Source organism: Bacillus rossius, chromosome 15, assembly GCF_032445375.1.
Source record: "Bacillus rossius redtenbacheri isolate Brsri chromosome 15, Brsri_v3, whole genome shotgun sequence".
NCBI lineage: Eukaryota > Metazoa > Arthropoda > Insecta > Phasmatodea > Bacillidae > Bacillus > Bacillus rossius.
The window spans coordinates 1914873-1937996 of record NC_086342.1 but is presented as its reverse complement, the minus strand read 5'-3'; the positions used below and the strand labels follow the sequence as shown (position 1 = coordinate 1937996).

Here is a 23124-nt window from a genome sequence, read left to right as displayed (position 1 = left end):
TCGGCAAACACGGAACAGACAATGTGCTATGTTAGCGTACATGAAACAAACTCTGTCCTGTGTAAGCGTTAAGGGAACAGCTGTCCTGATTAAGCTCCAATCAGACGCAAAGGGTCTTGAAGTAGAGTAGAAAGGACATTAAGTACCAAACATAATTTCTTTCTGATGTGTATGTCCTACTATACACTTGAAATATTAATTTTTTTTTGAACTCAGACTTACTTTTTTATGCATTGTCACACTACTTACTGGAGATCTACATTTCCTATTATATTAATTTGCGTATGAATGTTTGAGTGTTATTAGTGTTATACTATCACATTTTATCTTATATTGGCAACGAATGACCATTTTAACCATTGGTTTAATTCCAGCAGTACTTAATTTCGATTCACTTATAAATTTTGTTGCAACTTTTATATTTCAACATTTAGTTGACATTCAAGTTTGTTTTCTATCATCTCGCATGATGTGGTTAAGTGTACGAAAAGGCGTATCATCTTAACTTCGCCGCCAATTTAAACGATAAATAAAAAATTGGTTGTCTGTAAAGTCGGTTTACGGACGATAGTTTAACGTGACAAACGTCATAACAAAACATTGATGAAATGATTGCATAATTTTATGAATAAGATTGAATAATTTTTATTTCATTATCACTATTTTGTATGGATACAAAGGAGTGAAATGAAATCTACAATTTAATTGATAAATTTACTTTTATTTGCACTCATTAATAAATGGCATCATAATCTACTCTCATTGGCTGTTATCTTTTGTTGTCTTTGTTGACAACAGCAATTGTTTGCTTAATTTTGTGTGTTTTTTGTCTTTTTTTGGGGGGGTATTTTAATTTTTTTAGTTTTTTATTTTAGTTTTTAGTTTTTCTTCAACAGAAAGTTCTTAGCAATGGCGTATGTCCAAAAACTTACATCAAATCTCATTGGCTGTTGCGCCATGCGTGCGTATGTACATTTCCCTCCCATGCTGAAAGCGCTTTTATGAATCAGCAGATTCGGAAACATGGTGGTCAAATCTTGTTCGCACGAGCCGCTGTTAAATGTTACTGCTATATATATTTTTTATCAACTGCGCACCCAGCTTTGGGAAACGAGGATCGGGTTTTGACGTGTTTGAAACCGAAGCAGGGATGCCAACCGCGCAACCATGCGTCAAACAGCAGCCGTCGACGGCGCCTGCCTCCCCGCGCCGCCGCCAGGGGCGCGCCACGTCCTCGAGGTGCCAACTGCAGAAGGCTGGCTCCAGGAATTCATTTCCACGAGGACCTGCGACCGGGGAGTGAGGAGGGGAGAGGGGGGTCCCCACCCCCTACCCCCCACCATTTCTACCCCCCGTCACCGCGGGAGAGGGGGTACTCGAGCCGCCTTGTCCCGGCACTCCCTAGCAGCAGGGGAGGAGGGGGTCGTCAAGTTGTCGGTCCTGCGCGCGCGCCAGCGGTAATTGCAGCGCTGGTAGGTTGGCAGCGGCTGGCGCTGACTGCGAGATGTATTGGATATGGGCGCAAGAAGCCGGCCAAATGAATGAAGTTCCCTCTCCCCCCTCCACGCCCCTCAACCACTCGTCCTGCTCCCGCCAACCAATCCCGGGGACGCGTGCGGCTGGCAGACGTGCGGGATGAGGGGGAGGGGGTGGGGGTTGAAAAAAAAAAAAATATATATATATATAGCCGCGGCCGCCGCTAAGGCACGTCTGAAGCACGCATGCGTCTCGCGCAGATGTACAATAGGTGCGTGACAGAAGCGCCGATGGCTTGCGGCTTCCTCGACTTGTTTGTTTATTTATTTATTGGCTGATGCCCGGCTTTCGTTGCAATGCCTCAATCATTTAATTTTTTTTTAAAATTTGTTTGAAGTAGGCGCACACATAGAACGTTTCTCTCTATCTCTCTCTCTCTCTCTATCTCCCTTTGTGTATCTAGAACTCTATCTGTCTATATATCTCTATTTTATTTATATCTATATCTCATCTATATATCTCCTCTATATACCTATACATCTCTCCATACCCCTATCTATGTTTTCACCTATCTATAATTGTATCTGTCTTCTTACCTGTCACAGGTGTGACATAGGTATATGAAAACACGCGTGTACATGAATGCAAAGTTGTATCAAAATTTCCAAGCAATCAATGAAGAACTTTCAGAGATTTAAGATTTCGAACGAACGAACATTTACATTTTTATTTATATATGGGTACATCTATTTGGCTCGTGATAGTTTCCCAGCGTGCGTTGCGGCCGGTGTAAAGGGATAGCATCCTAAATTATTTTGCTTTTAATATTTCGTGTTTTAACGCATGATTATGAATTAATTCATGATGTAGCCATATTTAATTGTTTATAAAATGCTTTTTAAGTCGTGTCATGCAGATAAAGAACACTTCCCAACCCTTCCACCCCCCCCCCCCCACACACACACACCTATACACACTTATACACATATGTTATGTTTTTTTCTTTTGAGTTCTACTTATGTACGCGCGTTGTAATTAATAAAAAATTACTTTAATTTTGCATGCTAAAAATTAATATAAATAAAATAATAACAGGACTGGAGTGATATTATAAATACAGTTTAAAAAGTCTAAACATAATACAATTTAAAAAAAATTAATAAATACTCAGCATTCAATATTAATACAAACACATGTTTGAATAAATTATTTAGTTTAGTAAAATAATTGAGATGATTTTAATAAATAATTAAACTCAATAAATATACTCAATAATTATTCTAATTTACTAATCTTAATTATTTAGTGAATAATAAAGTAAAAATTCACTGTCATAATATTTTTCATAACGCGCCCAAATAAGTAGAACTCAAAATAAAAACCATTATTTATATATATATATTATATATATATATATATATACATATATATATATCAGGCTACGTAGCTACCCCAGGTTTGAACATTGTGTATTTGAAGCACAATATTTAATAGCAATGAAGGACAACACAAGAAATAAATGAGAATTTAGCAAGTACCTCACATGCGCGGGCTTACCTTACTGCAGTCCAATGAGCGATCAGATTATTTCGTGAAAAAAAATAAGGGGATTGTCTGTAAAGTCGGTTTACGGACGATAATTTTACGCGATAACGCCATAAGAAAACATTGATGAAAAAATTGCATACTTTTTTAATTTTCAAATATTATATACAGTTTTTTGCAAATTTAATTTTAAAATAATTTGTTTAAAAATAATCACGAACAATTAGTTATAAAGCCCGCCGTAACCTGTTTGATATTATAGAATATTTTCTCGCACGGTGGTTGGCAGGTTCTTGCACGCTCGGCTCAGGCGGAACGTCCTGCTCCCGCGTGACAATGAGTCATGCTTTTTCGTGCGTGCAGCCGGCGTTCATCGATTTATGAGACGTTATCACGTCAAAATGCATTTTAAACGCTGCGGGGGGGTGAGTGCAAAGATATTGACGTTGAGCCGTAGCGGCAGGTGAGGCGACCGCAAGTTTCGGTCGGGCCGTACGCGCGCAGGTCGGAGCGCAGAGAGCGCGCGCCTGAAATATAGGCGGCCAGGCGAATTGATAGGCTCGCCGCGTGCTTTTGACAGGCGGCGGTCTGAGAGCCATCAAAGAGCGGGACTATGGGGTTGGAGGGGGGGGGGGGGATGGTTCTCCAGGGCCTGGCTGCGCCAAGGATACACTGCCCCGGTCTCCTTGCGAGACGGCCAGATTCTCAACCCTCGGCGCGCGGGAAAATTTTCCCTCCACAACAAACAAATTTCCCTTCAAAGGCCGGTATTCCAAAGAGTTCGTGTTAAGCACCGCCTTGTTGGGATACAACCGTGACCTAACTCGCAAGCCTAGTTCCAGTACGTGTCCCTAACCGAATCCCAAGCAAAGGAAGCTAATTGGAAAACCGTTTTAATAACTAGTGTGGCCTGCGCGAGGCTAGTAAACTGACTTCAACGCATTCTAGCGGACGTTTCGCAACCATCGATACAATCGTTACGGCAAAAATACTAGAGATAGCAGCACCGCTGAACAACAATAGAACCGCATTTCTAAATTAGTCAAGTACTTTTTAAGTTTGGATTATTTCTTGATATGAACATTAAAGTGTGCAGAATGTATTCCAGAATAGTTTCGCTTGTTATGTCCCCCGGTGACCACAAAAGCTTTATGGTTTAATTTTTTTTTAATTAACATTGACTGTCGCACCAAAATCCCTAGGAATAGAGGACTTTTAGAACTCCAACGTTTTCACATATAATTTAAACTAATGATTTTGCTTGAGAAAAGTAAACTGACGATTTGTATTTTTTGGGTTTTTTTATTTAATTATTTTTATTCATAGTTCTTGAGTCAATCGTCTAGACAAATATATCAAGCTGACCAATTTATTCGGACCAGGGAGATTCAGACATTCGCCCAAACCACCCATGACGTCAGAGGGGCACGTGAGCTAATCAACGATCAGTGTCCGCCGTCACAATTAAGAACTTTGCAATTGTAGACGGGCCTTAAAACTCTCTCAGTCTGATATAAAACAATGCCATGGACATACGCCCTTGCTGTTTTACACTGTACGTCATAGAGGAACATCAACATCAGTCTGCGCCTGATGACGGGAGCAGATGTCAGTTCCCGAAACGTCGCACCTGTTTTCGTCGTAGGAACCCCGCTGTGTTGGGTCTGTGCTGTCGTCGTTGTGTTGTTCGGAATACACGTGTGTTTAGTTTCATCGCTGTATTCGTGTGTACGTATCTGTGTTGTCCAAGGTTATTTGTCTGCATTGAATGTTCTTGTTTTGCAACTGTCTCAATGTGTTCGTCTGTGCTGTGATAACTTCCTTCCACGGAGTTCTCTGTGCTGCCAAGACACCCAACATTTAACATCAGCAGATTTTGATTTGTTCTCCTTGTGTTTATGTATTAATTTTTGTTGTCCATCTTGATGCATTTCTATTAGAATATAGTTCAAACCAGCAATGATGTACTACTAGCTCGCTGTAGGAAAGGTTTTGATGGAGATTAAAAACTGACGAAAACTAGCTTCTACTGCGCAGCTTAGTTTCCCCCCCCCCCCCCCCCCACTTCTTTGTGCCAGAGAATTTCCGTCACTCCCCTCTCTTCTGTCGCGAAGAAGGGAGGGGGGGGGGGGGACCTAAGCTGCGCAGTAGAAGCTAGTTTTCGTCAGTTTTTAATCTCCATCAAAACCTTTTCTACAGCGAGCCAGTAGTATGTCCAAAAAAATATTATTAAATCAATGTTACTCACTGCAAGAAACAGTCAAAGAACTTTATTCGATCATGTCGTTTTCTAGTGGTTATGCACTTGGTTTGTTTTGTTTTGTTGTGTTTAAATATATTAAAAATGAAATTAAAAAAAAGGTTTCGTAATTTTTTTTTTAATTTTACATTTTGGAATGCCACGTGTTTACTGAGACTTGAACGACAACCAGAACACAGTGATAGCAAGCAAACGGGCCCTTTGTAACGGGGCGGGTGGATTGGCTTATTTAAAGTCTATCAAGAAGGCCCACCCTAAAAGTTAATTTAAGCGCGAAACCGATTATACACGTCGATCTTGGCGTCACCCTCGGAACACAAAGCAAGGAAGATAAGAGTAGCGACTCAATGCTATAACAAACACTCTTATTTTCTTTAGAAATCAGCGAACTGTGCGGTATTTACAGGTAACCAAACAACCTGAAAGTCCTTAACTTATATATATATATATATATATATATATATATATATATGTTGGCTACTTTTTTTTTGTGGTCGTTCGTTGCAGGGAATATTCACCACGATTGTTTCATATCATCTATTTTCCAATACGGTACAACCAAAACACTATGTTATAGTGTTTTATCTTTTGTTTCAAAATTTAAAAACTCCCTAGCCAAAAATCATAAGTTCCGTTTAAATTACAAAAAAAAAAAATACGAGCACACTCATGAACATGTGCACATGGCAGCCATCTTTATTTCATTGCTATCAAGATAATTCAGAATTGTCAAGAAATTTTCCAAAGTATAATAGTTTGCAATTATACTCAATACGCCACTCCTTTAATACACCATTCCATAAATTCTGAACTGATACTGTCTGTAAAATTACTTTTTTATTTATGTCATTATGTTTGAGATATTTCAATGTTTTCTTTATATGTATTTAAAACTTAATTTTTGACTTTGGCATTTCTTAACAGTGCAGGTTTTTATTTTAGTGGCCATATTCCGCCTGTTCAGTTGCGTCCCCTGCTCGTGTGCACCTGACAATGACGCCGGGCCGGGAGGGTTGGTAGACGTGGCAACGCCGCGCGTTGAGACGCGGCCAGCTGCGCCCGCGGCGAGCAGCTGTGGAACACGTGCTGCCATCTGGCGGCGCAGCTGGAGGTGAGGCGCGCTCGCGCGGTCCCGCAGGCTTCCCGCAGCTAGGGATGGCAGGCAGAACTATTAAACACATCGATATATCAGTATTTCGATATATCGCTTGTATTATATCGATACAGATAAAATATCGGCCTGCACGTATCGACTTTTTCGATATATCGGTTAACGGCTCAGTCTCAGGCCGAATATGATATTTCATTTTCCTCTGGATCAGTCATTTCATCAATGTTTTGTTATGACGTTGTCACATTAAACTATCGTCTGTAAACCGACTTTACAGACAAACAATTTTTTTACTTGCAAAATATTATTTGATTTAAATCGGATAGTATCGGAACAAAATATCAATATCAAAAATATCAGCACTCTTTAAATATAAAAGAGAGAGGCGCAGTGGTCGACCGGGGTTCTATTCCTGTGTTGGGATTAAGCCGGGTTTTCGCGATTGGGAAACTTGGAGGAAGTTGCCATGTCCTGTGGGGGTTTTCTCGGGGTACTTTTCGGTTTCCCCTACCAAATCATTACGTCGCTGCTCCATACTACATCTCATCTCATCTCACGCATTCTCCAGGTCTGCCCCTCGGGTAGGGCAGCTGACTCCTGTGTGTGTCAGCCCCGTTTCATTCCATGTATACCCTGCCTCAGGCAGAAAGTTACATGTCCTTTTCCATTATACTAAAGAAGAAATTTAAATTTATTATTTATTAATTCGAAGTGAATAAATAGTTCGAGACACAAAACAAAAGTATATGAAGCATAAAGATAGAGGCTGCTAGAAAAAGCTTAAAAAAAAAAATTAAAAAAAAGATGAAAGGGAAGGTTTAATGAAGAAAGATTAATATAAAAGCTGATGGGAAAACTAAAACCCATAGTACATCCAAATATGAGTAGGGCCTAGGAGGTGTACACACACACACACACACACACCTACACACACACACACACCTACACACACACACACACACACACACATCCTTAACTGGAATAATTAACACTTACTTCCTTCGGCGCAGCGGCACTTTTGCTTCGCTCCTCGTATTTTATTAATTTACAGCCGGTGTTGCTGTTACTCGTCAGAGGTCAACGAGAAGTGCAATGCCTAGGAGTGTTGAGCTCGATGACGGAGAATGGGAGAGACGGAAAAATGACAAATAAAGCATAGTCGGACAACTGTAAGACTCTTTGCAGGCTTCTCGTCACAATTTTTAGTACAATTATGAACCTCCATTGTGTACTTTATTGTTCAGTTTTATTGATCAAGTGGCTTATTGAAGTATAAAGTCTCACTTCAAATGCATGTAGCGATCGTGCCACCATTTTTTTATTTTTTTTTATTTGATAGGTTATTTAGAGCCACATTGTAGCAGGAAATGGTACAAGTCGCTTTCGTGTAATTATAAATTGTTTTTCTCCCAACCATTGACAAAATGTACACGAGAATTTTATTGTTTGGTAGCATTTTATGTTCAAGATTAGTGGGCTTATGGCTTCAATTTCCGAACCACTTCATACTGACTCAGTGGTGGATTTAGAGGGGGGCAGGGTACTTGCTCCCATGTCCCCTGCCCAAAAGGGTAAAATATGCACTGGATAATACTATTTCTAAAGTAATAAACTGGTATTATACTAGGCCCAGACTACTCGTGGCCCCCCTTCCCTCACCCGAAGACAAACCTGGGACTCATAGGCGTGCGCACGGTAGGTGCCACAGGTGCCTTGGTACCACCATTAGGGTTAACGTTATTTTGTTTTTTACAAGCAGAAATAATACATACTTACAAAAATCTATATTATTTCCAAAAAAAAATATGTTTTCCAATCGTGTCGAGTTACAGATATGTGCTCATAACACTATCAGTATATCAATTATCAATCGAACCAACTATACACACGGAAGCAAGCCAGTTGCAATTACATTGTGTTGCACACGTGGGCCGCGGCTACGAAACTTCTGAAATGTAAATACTTCTCATAGTTCTCCTCGAATTACATAGAATGCGCGCTCGGTGTCCACTGTTCATGCCACTCGGCCGGCGCACGGAATAATAGCCGCCGTCCGCCAGGGTTTATTTAAAAGAGAGAGAAAGAGTTTAGTTAGTTAAAAGGATAGGCTTACTCGATGACTTATATGCAGTCGCCGACAAAACATTTTTGTTGTATTCCAAAAGTTAAAACTTTTGCCCACTCTTATTTGTGTATTTTTATTATTTTAATATTTTACATATTTAAGGTATGTTACAAAAAATCTCTTGATTTGTTGATTTTAAAACTTAACATTTGAGAATGTTTTTTCTAGACTTTATTTGACATCTTCAGAAAACATGTAAGTACGGTTTTTCAAAGGCACCAGCATGAATTCCGTGAAACAATTTGTGCAATTTACTTTATGAATCAACAAAGCTTAAAACTGTAATTAGTTTAGTAGTTTTCGTGGTGATTATAACGTTCAAAGCCACAATTTGTCATAAAAAATTTTAAAATTTTTACATCTGTGTATTTAATGTTTTTGTTCGGAAACACCTTAAATAGCATCATTTTGCGCTTTCAAATCCAAATTTTTCCACCCCCCCGCTTTAGGCTTGGGGTCCGTGAATGACAGGGCTGTTGAGTAATCTGGCACCACCAATACTGAAGTCCTGCGCACGCCTATGACCTGGGTCCGCCCCTGTACCAACTCAATGCTCATAAAATAATGTGTGTCATGCCGAGTTGCTGAGATTGAACCCACTTGAATAATGCCATCTGAACTTGCAGCATCGTACTGCATCTTCCGACAACATGTATATCACCAGTTTTCGTGTGACTATAATATCAAATAAAATATCAGCAGATTATTCGCAGGTATTTAAGATATTTCTCAGGAAAAAGCAACAATGTTACTTATACGAGTACTTAAAAAAAATTATATTAAAATTGTTCGAAATATTTGTTAAATCACAAAAAAATATATGTATGTAATTTTAAGATTGTTATTATATTAATAGTTAAATAATATTAGCCAATGGAAATATTATTCATTTTTAGAAACTACATAGCTGTTATAGCTTGCTAATGTGACTTTTTGACTCCAAAATAATGGTTTCGCTTTCTCACATTCAACCAATGTTTGATACAGACTCTTCGGGTAAGGGTAGTTCAATTACCACAATTTTGGATTTGAAACATTTTTTTCTGAAGAAACTATTAACATTTTTACAATAGTATAGTCTGATATTAATTACCTAATAGAGTTCGTGGTTAGATATAAGAGCTAGCCTGGAGCCATCCCTGACAGAAAATATAATATCTTCACTCCAGCCTCCACTAAGCTCACCCCAGTTCTCAGCCTCTTTACCACGGGTGATGGCATAACATATTAATACGATGTCTAAAATTTATAATAATTTACTGCAAAACATTTTCCCTTGGGAAATAATTTAGGTTTTTTTTTAAATTTATTTATATATAAATGATATGATTAATTATTTTTAAAATATCTCAGACAAAATTAATGCATTCTCTTTTCTACTGCAATGCTTCATTTACTGAGCAGTACCAAACCATTTGAAAAGCAGATTTTCTGTAAAACTGCAACAATTTTTGTCTCCCGCCATTTTTACCGTGTCGTCCAATTACGTGTCGTATGTTTCTACTAAGCCTGTCTGACTTTTCGCACTACTGTAGCTTCAGCAGGCATGTATGCCTCAACTGTCTTAATTAGCCACGGTATATAAAAGAAGTCTAGCCTTTGGACTCAACTGTTAACATTATAAAAGGGAATTTAGACATGATTGTTTGAGCTATCTGTATAATTTAAAGTAAATATAAAATATAAAATAAAAACTTGTATCCCGAAAACTTTTAAATCCAAAACGGCGTCTCTTTTTTCTATTAATATCAACGTTTAAGATAATATGTTTTACGAATTTTTCAAATTTTTCAAATAATTGGACAATATACTACTTTTATCTACAATTACCTAAATTGTAAATAAATTATCTCATATAATTTTATTTAAATCGCCATTGAACCGACTCTTGATGTTTGTTAAATACAGAAGGCAAACATAAGTTGTAGTTGGAGGTTTACGATACGTCGATTTCATTGGTCGAAGTGTGTTTTCAAATGGTGGTTGTCTTGTTTTTGTATGCTAGTTGTAACGGATTTGAGGAAATTGTGTTAAATATGGCACAGAATGTAAATCCTTTCGTTCAGACGCAAACTACGTCACCAAAAACGAGCGAAGAAACACAATCTAGATCAAATGATAACCATGCTGTTAGCAAAAGGTATGAAATGATTAATTAATGTGAAATGCATGATTTACAGATGTGTGGGCAATTCGTAATTTTACATTATGTGTTCATTTTTGTGTGTGATTGTCTTTTTTTCGTGATATAAATGTATATTTATTTTGTATTTCATAAAAACTATATGAAAACGTTTCTTTGTTGTTTACATCCGTAAGTGGGTTATATATCACTTTGTCGTATGGTACTTAACCTACACGCCACAGTTATAGTAATGTGTAATGTAGTAATAGCCTGAGTTGAGGTCCTCATTGTTACTTTGAGATCGTTTACTTTGAGGTTCATACTAGTTATTGAGTAGCAAGTAGGGGTACCTACTTGAATAAAAATAGTTTAGTTTCTCAGGTAAACAGTGTGAAAGTCAGCCAGGAAAATACTAAGAAAGGATGGTAATTCTGAAAGAATGCTTCTTTTCAGAAGAAGAAGAAAAATTTCTATAATTTTTATTTTCTGATACGTTTTCCTATAATTTTCTAAGAGGATGTTATAGGGCCTACTTCAATTATTTTACCAGTATCCTGGTTTACCAGTACCTTAGTCAACCATCCAAACGAATGGTTGTTTATGTTGAGTAAATTAAAAGTAGTGTAAAATCGTGAACGATAATTTAGGTTACCGGTAACTACATTTAAAATACTTTTAAATTGTTTGCAATGTTGTTTAGTTAAGGTCAGCTACATTAAAATATGTATAGAATTAGTGTACTACAATTTATAGTAGTAATTGTTAACCAACCGTTCAACGATTTTATAGTATTTTTAATGTAGATAACCTAACCCAACCAACCATACTTGCGATTTGACAGTATTTGAAATATACAAATTTAACCTAACCACTCATTTAAACAGTAGGTAATTTTACTGATTTCCTGGTAAATAGAAATTTACCATAATATACTCGAAAGTATCACAAAACCCTTGCAGAGAATTAATGGAAAACGTGTCAGGAATTGAAAAAAACAAATTCTTTAGTTTTTTTTCTTCATTAAAGCTGCTTTTCTTCAGAATTACCGAACAAATGTTTTGTGTGAGTATCAAATTTGTGCCTCAATTCTATTCCATGTTTTACAAATCAAATAAAAATAGTAGGCACATCTTGTGTACTCTTGCACAGGGATAAAATACATAAATGTGATTTGCTTTCCCTTCAGCTGTGCACGCTATGGGGAGCAGTGTGTTTACATCACCTCTGTTTTGTGGAGACCAGTTGACGTAACGTAGAGTTTAGCTACATTTATAAAAATTTCGGAAAATGTTACTCATGAGTAGCAGTAGGCAGTGTTGCTAATTGGGTTTCCCACAGGCATGTTATTTAATTGTGACTGAATTTGGAGATCGGGGAAAATGTACATTATACCTAAAGCATTTAAAGAACATAAAGTTTACGTGGATAATTGCTTAAAATCGCTATGACAACCCTTTCTCCACACCATGTAATAGTCCGTAACTTCAAAAGGAAAAAAAATCTGGGGGAAAAAAGCAATTATCAATTCATGTGTACTAATCACAGGTGGTTGCTAGGTATGACAGAAATTTTATAAATATCAATATATCAGTCTTTCAGTGTATCTTTTGAATATCAATGCCAATAAAAATAGGTTTGTAAATATTGTTTCCTCATGTTATAAAAAAATCGAAACTTGTATGTGTAATATTTAAATGTATTAACATTGAATTCTTATTATGTCTAAGCTTTTATTTGTTTATCGACTTATTTTATGTGGCGAAGTTAAGGTGTGCCTAAATAAAAGTTTAGATCTTACTAACTAAAGCCAAATTATGTTTTTATTTGCAAACATGTACAAATAATAATAAAAAAGTTATAAATTAGGTATGACTAGTAAAATATTTTCTTAAAGATGCCCTTAACACTGAGAGTCAATACTGTATCAATATTCTTGCCTATAATTGAGTATTTATACTGCAAGGGTGTAGAATCAATGTGTGATTATTGTTTTTGTTTTTGTAATTGGGGGGAGTGGGGATACTTTAATCCATTTTAATCATCGGAACAAAATATCGGCCTTAAAATATTCATCCCAAATTATATTAAATTTGACGTAAAAATAAATATTGAAATATTGATATATACTTAGTTGCCATACCTAGTAATCAAAACTTTGTTACCCTGCTTTTTGAAGCAAGAGTGTAGTGGGTTCTTTTGAGCCTTTTATTAATTTTGTTAAATAAATTACTAAACATAAGGGGAATAAAAGAAATTGCTGCAGGTAGACAGGTGTGCTCTTCGTGTTCACTGTGTGCACAGCAGGAAGCAGAGTTGTGCAGGTTTGCAACCCAAAAGTTAAAATTACTCAGTCTGAATTATGATGATTGCTTTTGCGGTGTCATTGATCTATTTTGTGAAACTCTACAACTCTCTTTTTAGATAGTTAAAAAAAAAATTGAATAAAGTGGGAAAACGGGTCCGAAAAGGATAGCCCAGTTAATTACTTATATACTTTTTATTCATTACCTGATATTTACGCTATTAGATAAATTACAATTAAAATGTATGTCCACGAATTTATAACTTTTTCATTTTATTCTTCCCACTGGAGCTCGGCTTGACAGTGGCTCTATCTACTGCTCATCTCTCACCATGCATCTCTGTCCCAACACACTGCTTCACAATACTTATTCGTCCGCCCCCCCTCCCACTGTAACACCGTCCCAAGTGCTTTGGTCACCGATGATCCGATCTTCGCACACACAAAGTCCGTCGTCTGCCGAGAGGTCATCCGCCCTCTTCACTTCACTGCTCTCACGGGTCATCTGCCCCGTTGCACACCTCTCAGCCACGCCATGGAAAGGTCTCTTAGCCCTCGGAAGAGTCGCGTCGTCGCAATCTCCGACTCGACGCTCGAAACTGCAAGAAAATTGGCGTCTTAGTTGCACCGCTTCACGCAGACGGGGCCTTGGGAACATGCCGAACCGTCGAGAGAGGTAGAGAGGTGCCGCTGCTAATTGGATTACCGTGTAGCGGTAATGGACAGATGGGCGCTACCTTCGTTTCACCCCCCTCCCCCCCTCCCGCATGTTCGCCAGCATTCTCGCAACATCATTTAATAATGGTTGCAAACTTCGCTGTTACCGTTCTTTTTTTTCACTATCAGATGTATTTCATATTTTATACTACTTTTTTCACATTCTGTCTTGGTTTGGACAGATGTTATTTGTTCTTAAAAGTGGTTGCATAAACTTTTAATATCCTGAATTTGTGTGTTCGCAGATTGCAGAAAGAGCTGATGATCTTGATGGCAAGTATTATTATTATTAACATCTAAATATATTAAGAATAAATGTTTATTAAGATAAATAATTACTGTAGCAGACGGCATATAATTAAAATAGTTTTTTTTTGTGTGTGTTTTGTCTAGAACTTTTCTCAGATATATGTTTCTGTGTTTCATTTTTTATGTATAAAAATAATGGCATGTTTGTATCTGAAATTTTGCCAACATTGAAGATGAAAATTTGCTTCTTTTTAATATGCTTCTTTAATATCCTTAAAACATTGTCAATTTTATTTGTATTGCTTACACGGTTCACATTCTGGAATGTCGGGGAGGTTGGAATGGGTCAGAACAACCTAGGGAATTTACTTTTAATTCCAGGAAATTTTCCGCTGTTAGTTAATTGAATGTAAAATAGCAAGATTGTCATTATTTTTTTCAAATAGTGTGTAGGACATAATAATGTGCTGGGTTAGGTTTTGTTTTATAAAAAAGGAATAAAGTGAGTGGATAGAGAACTTGGCCAGCCATGGGGATGGTGAAAGCTGGATTTTTTTATTTTATTTAGAAAATTGCAAAATTGGTAATACAAAAAATGAGTCAAGGAAGTTTAAAGTTTTGGACAGTAAAAGTCCAGGAAATAATGTTACATAATTGCATGGATACTCGGCTCTGGAAAAGAATGTAAAAAGTTTCATAGATTTTCTGTTAGAACACATTGTGTTGCATCTATTTTTTATTCTTTTATTTTGGAGTTTGCAGCAAGAAATGTTTCCCATGTACTTCTTGTGAGTGTTACACAATGCTGTATATGTAGCACCTAAAATACACTTGTTATGCCCGTGCTTTTGTCTTGTGAAGCAAAGGATTGTCATGAATTTTGTTGTGGTAGTGTATGTGTATAACTTTTTGAAAGCTAGAAGGTAAAAAAATATATATATTAATATTCATATAGATATGAACAAATTGATTTGTAAAGGTGTCCATAAAAATAATTTTTTTATTAATGTATAAAGATATGACCCGCAAAAATACTTCTATTATAAATAAGATATCTTTTGTGCTGGTGTGTAGATAGTTAAATTAGTTTTCATTTAGTGGTTTTTCAGCCATTATATCCTAACCCAAGTAATAAAATGAACTCTGTTGGAGGAAGCAGAGCTGTGATTGGTGCGTGTGTGTCGGCAGATGAGCTCGGACAAGAGCGTGTCAGCGTTCCCGGAAGGCGAGAACCTCTTCAAGTGGATCGGCACCATCACCGGGCCGGAGGGAACAGTGAGTTCACGTCATCCGTAGGGCGTCGGAAACAGAAAGTCAATTTTGTTAAAAAAATATATCAGGCGGCGTTGTTTGCTAAGCGATGATATGCCAGGTCTTGTTTGAACTAGTACAGCCAGTGAGCTGAATTGCCTTTATTCTTATAAGAAAATCCAAAATATATTTTTTAAAAATTTTTAAAAAGTTTTAAAAATTTGTCAAAACATTTTATAATATTGGCCACAGAATGTCAGGGAAATTTTTGTTCACACTTGTGTGAACTTCCTGTTTAATGTTACCCTGTTAATTATTCCGTGTACGTAGAGACCGGAAAAAATTCGCGGATTCATTCCGCGATAGGCTAAAATTCAAATACACATACCTTCAAGCTCCTTTTGCTATTGGCTCGCTGTTTACCTGGTCCACTCTGGGCCAAAGAGAAATACTCGGCATAAGTAGTATCAAATCACAGGCCAACAATTGAGACGACTCACAAATCAGCAGCCAATGAACTGGCGCTATTTTCCCGAGTGTAAAGAGTACTGAAGGTTATTGGAACAGCGAAATTTTTCTAGTCCCTGCGTATATGTAATTTGCAGTGTTTCCAAACGGTACTGTTGCGAGGCGAGCCCAACTGAGCCGGGGGAATGTGCGCGCAGGTCTTTGAGGGCTTGGTGTACAAGCTGTCGCTGGAGTTCCCGCACAGCTACCCCTACTCTGCGCCTCTGGTGAGGTTCGTGACGCCCTGCTTCCACCCCAACGTGGACATGGTCGGCAACATCTGCCTCGACATCCTCAAGGAGAAGTGGAGCGCCCTGTACGACGTGCGCACCATCCTGCTGTCCATACAGTCGCTGCTCGGGGGTGAGTCCGCTTCTGGTTCCGGCACAGCAGGGGCGTAGCCAGGGGTTCAAACCTCCCCCCTTAGCACCCATTCTTTAATTACATTTCTTATTCATCACTCAAACAAATTTCATATTAAAAATTAATAAAAATTTTACCATTACAATATTTAAATTTAAGTACCGAAAACTGCTAAAATAGCACTATTTTACACCTTCAAATCCAAATTTTCCCGGGGGAGGATCCCTGGACCCCTCGCTTTAATCCGGGGGGGTCGGGGAGGGCGGCATGCTTCTTAACACACCCCCATACACAAATCCTGGCTACGCCACTGTGGTACAGTCGAGCGTCACGCAAAAATTTTAATCTGAGCTGGCTTGGCAGGGTTCGTGCTTCCTCCTTAATATCTTTTAAAAAAGTTCATAATTTGTCTTTAATTGAATAAGGGCCCTTAATTCCTTAAAATTCACCAATAATTTTTGAAAACTTATTAATGAAGATTGGTAGTGTGTAAGTAATGGATAAATGCTGGTATTTTAAAGTCTTTTTTCAGACTTGACGTAGATTCTTCTCTGCTGGTGTGCAAGTCCATGCATAACTTCATAAAATGATAACCCAAAAATATTTAAATGGCATTGTAGGTGACCAAGTATTTATGTGCCAACTCATTCAGCCGTAAACAATTTTTTTGCTCTGCTGCCATGTTGGATGTGCTTGCGGTTCAAAGAAAATGTGCGTTGGTAACTTGGTGGGTACCAAAAGTAGTGCTACTTTGTGCCTAGAATAATGTGTGGCTTGCGTCTTGTATGAAGGTGCTGTTTAATTCTAAAGCTTTTTATTACTGGAAAGTCGACCGGGTCTTGTGTTCTGGAAACTGCAGTAGTTTTCCAAGTTGTTTGACCGCCTGCGTCTGCGATTTTTCGATGGCAGGCACAAATTACAGTGTCTCGCTGATGCTGCTGGTCGTGAACTGTGGGCCTTGCTTGTGTTGCAGAGCCGAACAACGACAGTCCGTTGAACCCGACGGCGGCGCGCCTGTGGAGCAACCAGCCGGACTATCGGCGGACGCTGCACAGAGAGTACGAGAAGACGTCCAAGAACCAGTAGTGGGCGGAGTAGCGTGTCCGAGCATAAGCACAGTGAGTTGTTTCTAACTATGGCCCTCACAAAACGTGGCAAAACGTAACAGAAATGAAGGGAGGTAGGAAAGAGTGAAATCACACAGTAAATTGAAATTAAATTTTTTTGACACTTTATTTTTAAAGATTCATACAATGATCTTATAATTATGTTTATTTAGATACCACATGTCACTCCCTTTCGTCACAGTCCACGAGAATGTGGCACCAGAGAAAGAGGTTGTGTTTGTTTGAACAGCCCGAATGTCTGTATTCATAAATGAACTAAAAAGGGCAATTATTGTATTCTCGTTAATTGTTATACTATTTCAAGTCTTGTTTGAGGTTTTTCAGTGTACATACTTATAACACAATTTACCTCTCTATGCACCGGCATAACTTGTGTTATTTAAGGCTGTCAGACCTGTGCAATCATTCAAATTCATAATGCGAGTGGTTTATTGTTGGATCTAGAATACTAACATTTTGAAGTAACGAATACCGTCTGGTATCGCATAAACGTCAAAATTTGTTTTTAAAAAATCCTCAAAGTCGTATGATGATTTTGGACCTGCATTTTTGTTTGAGTATTTTGTGTGTGTAGTAAACATGACCATGCCAAAGATCACAGGACGAAGCACTGTGCAACAGCAGTTATTTTTCAAGTTGCTGTCAGCAATGGGTTAGTTGTAATGGGAAAATACCTTAATTAAAATTAGTGATGCACCAATTATACTTTGCCGATTACGATTACCGATTACTGATTATTACACTAATAATTGCAATTACCGATTATCAGTTTTTGCGTAAAGTTGAAATAAAAAAACAGTCTTTTACTAAATATTCTTACTTGAACACCGTTCTGTTTTTACTTGTCGTTTAACATCTTCAAACATAAATGGTATAACTACAGTACTCAAATGTTTCCTGGAAGGAAGTTCATACTTTGGTACTGCTTTCTCCATTAGTAGCTTAAACCCTTTGTTGTTGACAATATCGAGTGGCTGCATGTCAACACAGATCATTTCTGCAACAGCTCGAGTCATTTCTTGTGCTCTTGGATCAGTGGGCAAGTACTTTATTTTTTTTTTTTTTTGATGCCATGGCTGGTAGTGTTGTTTGTGACAGTGCACGTTTTTCATGTGGTCTAGGAGTGACATCAGGATCATCTACTTCACTCTCCCAACTTTTATTTATTTTTGCTGAAATCACTTCACTGGAATGACATCTTTTTGCGTGGTTCCACATGTTTGTAGTTGTGTACGACTTCCGGTACCCACAACTGCCTCGTGAGATGAGTGTTCCACATATTAAGCATTTTGCTTTAGATTCACTTATTAAATCCACCGAGAAAAATTTCCATATGTCACTTTTCTATCTTGAAGACATCATTATGTTGATCAACAATCAAAATACAAAGCTAAACTACAATGTGTTTACGTTAATGACCATTGTCTACGAAAAAAACGTAGGAAACAAATGGGAGTGTTTCAAGTTTAATGTGCCCCGAAAAAGTCAAATCGATGGTTGTTCCAATCGAGTGGAAGAGAGATAGATGCGGCGCAAGCGTACAATGAGCGTAACAGGACACAGTGTAATGGGACAATGTGCGTAATGGGACACTTTTTCGTCCGTGCAGCCGGCGTTCATCGATTTATTAGACGTCACGTCAAAAAAAATTGCATTATTCAATATTCGTGACTTACTATTGCTGTGTTGCCAACTTCAATTCTGATCATCACTTGTGCAAACATTATGGTTGCAATTTGGTATTTTATTTTAGTAACTCCCGTTAATGACTAAAAAGAACTAAATTTAAAAAAATGCCAAATAATCACCATTTCAGTTTATTAATTACTAATTAGCATCACGTGAGCCTACTTTTCTCAATCCTTTGAGAAAGGGAATTATCTAGCGGCAGTGGAATGTGAACCGATGGCGCGATTGTGTATTTGTGCATGTTGTCCGTTCCAACCTCACGTCACATAACAAACATGGCCGACATACGGTACGCAGTGAAAATTAGTTAGGCGCATCGTTTCTACGATACCATGTCCAATTTGTTTTCATTTCAGACTTACATTTACTAATATAAGTAACATATGCCATATTGTGAATTGTGACAGCTTTAAAAATGCATTTATTTTCTTAACTAAATATTTTGTGCGAAGAAATCACGTGTGTGATTTGGCTGTGGCCATGGTAAATATTGTGACAATAATACCATTCACAACGTTAACTTAACAGGATAAATTGTACAGTAAGTAAATGAATTGAAAGGGGTAAATACTGTAAATATTAATACGGGGCAGTTATGTATGTACGAGCACAATTCACGAAACAAGCAAATATTATTAGGCGAGTGTATCTATGTACACTCCGAGATGTTGACATTCCCTACCTTCCACGGTCATATTCGTTAATAGATTTCAGCCGTTTGTAGTTTCAATTCAAGAGCTTATTAAGGTTTAAACTTTAAATGTATTTTCTTTTCTTTCAAGTCGTATGGGTTTCAGCAACAAATTTTACAATAATCAGCAATCGGTTATAACCTAACCTGGTAATCGCCGATTACGATTATTCGGCATTGGGTCAATAATCACAGTTGCCGATTAACCGGCTGCATAATCGGTGCATCACTAATTAAAATCTAGTTTAATATTTACCCGCACAGTACGATTTCACGCACAATATGGTCAAATGTTTTGGTCCCACCATTTTCTCCATAAGATGTACGTTATTTTTTTCCATGTAAGCTCTTGCCTATAAACTTTTTTTCACTTTTAAAACAGTGTATTTTAAAGTTGATATCTCTTATTCATTAGGATATTACAGCTTACTTATTTAACAGAAATACAAAATCGTCAGATGTGTAAATTTTCTTTTGAAGGCATTTTCAAATGTTATAACCTTTGTTTGTTCAGTCGCTGCTGTGTAACGTGTGTTAAAATGTGGTCATGTTAATGCCCGTATAACCATACGGTTTTTAAAAACATATATTTTTAAATAGAATATCTTAATGAAACGTCTAAATCTACTCTAATAACAACAATAGATTGCTCATTAATGTTTTTTGGTGATTTACGGGAACAAATAATTATATACTAATTAAGATAATATAATTTAAATTATCTGCTTAAGTTGTAAATTATACCGAGCTAAATGCTACTCTAAAATTAAATGAATGAGTAAATTGTAGTCAAACGTGTAAAAAAAAAATAGGTAATTTTTTTTAAATTTAAATTTGTGGGAAACCCCTGACCGTACTGCAAATCCCCATTCTGTAGGAAATACCCTTTCTGTGGTTAGGTCCCAGTGAGATGTTCAGATTTGCTGGAATTCAATTCTTTAATGCTATATATATAACTTATCTGGGATAAGTGGGGTATTGTGTGGCTTTCATTTGAACTTGCTGAGAACCAAAATAACTAATGTAATTTAAAAAAAAACTGTGGTTTCAACCAAAAAACCAGGCTGTTTGGTTTTTTTTCCAACCCTTCTGAGTGCTGATGGCTGATTGGAAGGGTTCCTGCATTTTGTTTTTAAACTGTGTGTAGAAAAATTGAAGTGGGGAAATCGCTTGTTTTTTTAGGGATGTACCAATCAAACTCTCACATACCATTAAATCCTTAGTATTCAAAGAATTCTATTTTTAGGAAAAAGATTCAAAGAAGAATATTAGATGATATAAAGTAAATTTAAAAATTCACTGACAAGTGATATTCTCTGAACTTTGCTATGTCCTTTTTTTTTTTCATTGGTTCCTATCATGTTATCAATCCCCAAGATATTGTATTTTTAACATGTTAAATATAATTTAAAACACAATATGAATTGATTCTGGAAACTTAGTTTGTAAAACAAACATTTAATGAGGTGGGTGTTCCAACACTTGTTAATATTTTCTTTCTTGTGTGTGTGTGTGTGTGTGTATATCTTAAATTTTGTCCCTTGAGACCTAGATTTTGATTCAAGAAGTAGTATATTCAAAATACTATTTGGGATTTGGCTTCTAGAAAATGTAATTTTACCTATCACTAATTTTTTTTGGAATAATTTTTAAGTATGAAATATCAGGTACTGATTCTTGAAAGCACTCGGTGGATTTGCATTAGACCTTTGTATTTATTTCTCTACCGTACAATGCTCAAACTTCGCAGCTATCCTATGCACGATGAGAAGACTGTGTACGAGTCCACAGACTTGCGCTGGGGGGGGGCCAAGGCACTAGAATCACCTGTACTGCCTCACTAGCACAAATACCTACGTTCCTGACTAGGTGCGCCCCGCGAGTATCTGTGGAAAGCAGACAAACTGAGTTGTGTGTTTGATTGTGATGTGTACTGCGTTGTGACATACTGGAGTAGCAGTTGCTTGATTTGTATTGTTGTCTGTTGCAGGAATGCATTTGTTCCCATCGTCTCTTAGACTGAAGACATCGTGTTTTTTGACTACACGCAGAGCGTTGTGCAGTGGATAAAGACTACACTTAACTGTACATTATTGTGGTTCGTAGCTGTTAGTTGGCTGTCCCAACTCTGTTCGTGCCGACAACCCGTCGTTGTGTGGCTCGCATTATCTTCTAAATGTAAATTATCAATGTCAACCGCACCCTTAATATCGGAGACTTTTTGCTTTCCCCAGCAGCGTATTTATTGGTGGGAAGCAGAAGGGTGTAATTATTTTCGTTGTACTATTTAAGAATTTTATACAGACTGTAAAATGTGCTGGTATGTTTATTCCAATGTGGTATGTGTGTGTGGAAATTATATTCTGAAATATCCCTGTTTGAATCTTTGTATCAGAGTTTTAAATTTATTGTTTCCTGCTCCACATGCACAACATTTAAAAAAACATCTTGTAAATTTACGTACTAAAAATAAATTTTTTGGAATAGCTCACAGTGGTGACTTTGAATTGCATTTTTAGGCTTGGAAGAGGTGTGAGTGCTCCGTGGCATTCTCAGTCGCTACTCTGGAAATCAACTTTTGAAACACTTCCTGCCCCAGAAACAACAAAAATCTAATTCAAACATGCCCTAGGTGCAAACCTGTTTTAGTTGACAACATGTTAGGAAAAGTATTTATACTCAGTTTCAAACAAATACAGTAATGTATATGAAAACTTAAATTTTTGTTTTGAATCTTGAATTGTTTCAGCTGCTGTGCACATGTGACACTTGGTGTCAGCAGTAGTTGTTACCTAGTGCGTTAGATAGACATTTCTGTTATTTCTTCTGTCAAGTTACTTTGTGACAATACCACTGCTGTTCTGCTTGGCAAATGATTACTGTGTTTTATCACATAATCGTCACATATTTTATACTAAAATCAAGTTTGAAAAGTAGGGGTGTGACATTTCTGCGAAAAAAATTTTTTTTGTGTCAGGTAAAGTTATTCATACAAAACAAAACCCATTCATGAAAAGTACATTTATTTAAAAAGTGGAGTATTTAAAACCACGCAGAACAATTAAAATTAATAAGTAATGCAACGAAAACCTTTCTTCAACTTTAAATAGAAAAACAACATTCAAATGCAAGCCTGAACTAACGCATAACTATCGTCATAGTACACACCACGAAAGAGTGCGGGCTATCAAATGTAGTTAACTCAGCTCTCGACAGAGAGCATGCGTTGCATGCAATCGGCGATATATCAGAATCAATATTCGACCACGCGCGCACTCTATATGGGAAGCAACATAACCAAACATGAATGATGCCAACTAGCGCTGGCTACATTTTTATAAGCGGTACACCGCGGCGACGCAGACGAAAAGATACAGGTTATAATGTTTAAAAATGTCTAAAATAAAATTTACACATCAGACAACTTTGTATTTCCGTTAATTAAATAAGTAAGTGGTAATATCCGAATAAATATTAGATTTCTACTTTAAATCACATAGTTTTATACGGAAAAGATACCTACACAAAGCGCTCTGAATCTAATAGCGGGACTAAAAACAGCATGCAACATTTACGCGAGAGTTTT

At 37.2% G+C, this 23124-nt stretch overlaps 1 protein-coding gene across 1 annotated transcript; it reads left to right on the top strand.

The window, feature by feature from the left end:
• Window positions 1-10448: 10448 nt before the first annotated feature.
• LOC134539341 (ubiquitin-conjugating enzyme E2 C) lies at window positions 10449-21921 on the top strand. Its single transcript, XM_063381286.1, has 6 exons — window positions 10449-10657; window positions 13907-13934; window positions 15099-15185; window positions 15827-16031; window positions 17005-17149; window positions 21529-21921. The coding sequence occupies exons 1-5, from the start codon at window positions 10494-10496 to the stop codon at window positions 17115-17117; spliced, it is 597 nt and encodes a 198-aa protein (XP_063237356.1). The 5' UTR covers window positions 10449-10493; the 3' UTR covers window positions 17118-17149; window positions 21529-21921.
• The last annotated feature ends 1203 nt before the right edge of the window (window positions 21922-23124 follow it).

What these genes read in the sequence shown, in the direction of transcription:
- LOC134539341 (XM_063381286.1), top strand. Translation starts at nt 10,494, where the DNA reads ATGGTGGTTGTCTTGTTTTTGTATGCTAGTTGTAACGGATTTGAGGAA. An exon ending in AACCATGCTGTTAGCAAAAG is followed by an intron (nt 10,658 to 13,906) that starts GTATGAAATGAT and finishes GTGTGTTCGCAG; the next exon opens with ATTGCAGAAAGAGCTGATGA. An exon ending in TCACCGGGCCGGAGGGAACA is followed by an intron (nt 15,186 to 15,826) that starts GTGAGTTCACGT and finishes ATGTGCGCGCAG; the next exon opens with GTCTTTGAGGGCTTGGTGTA.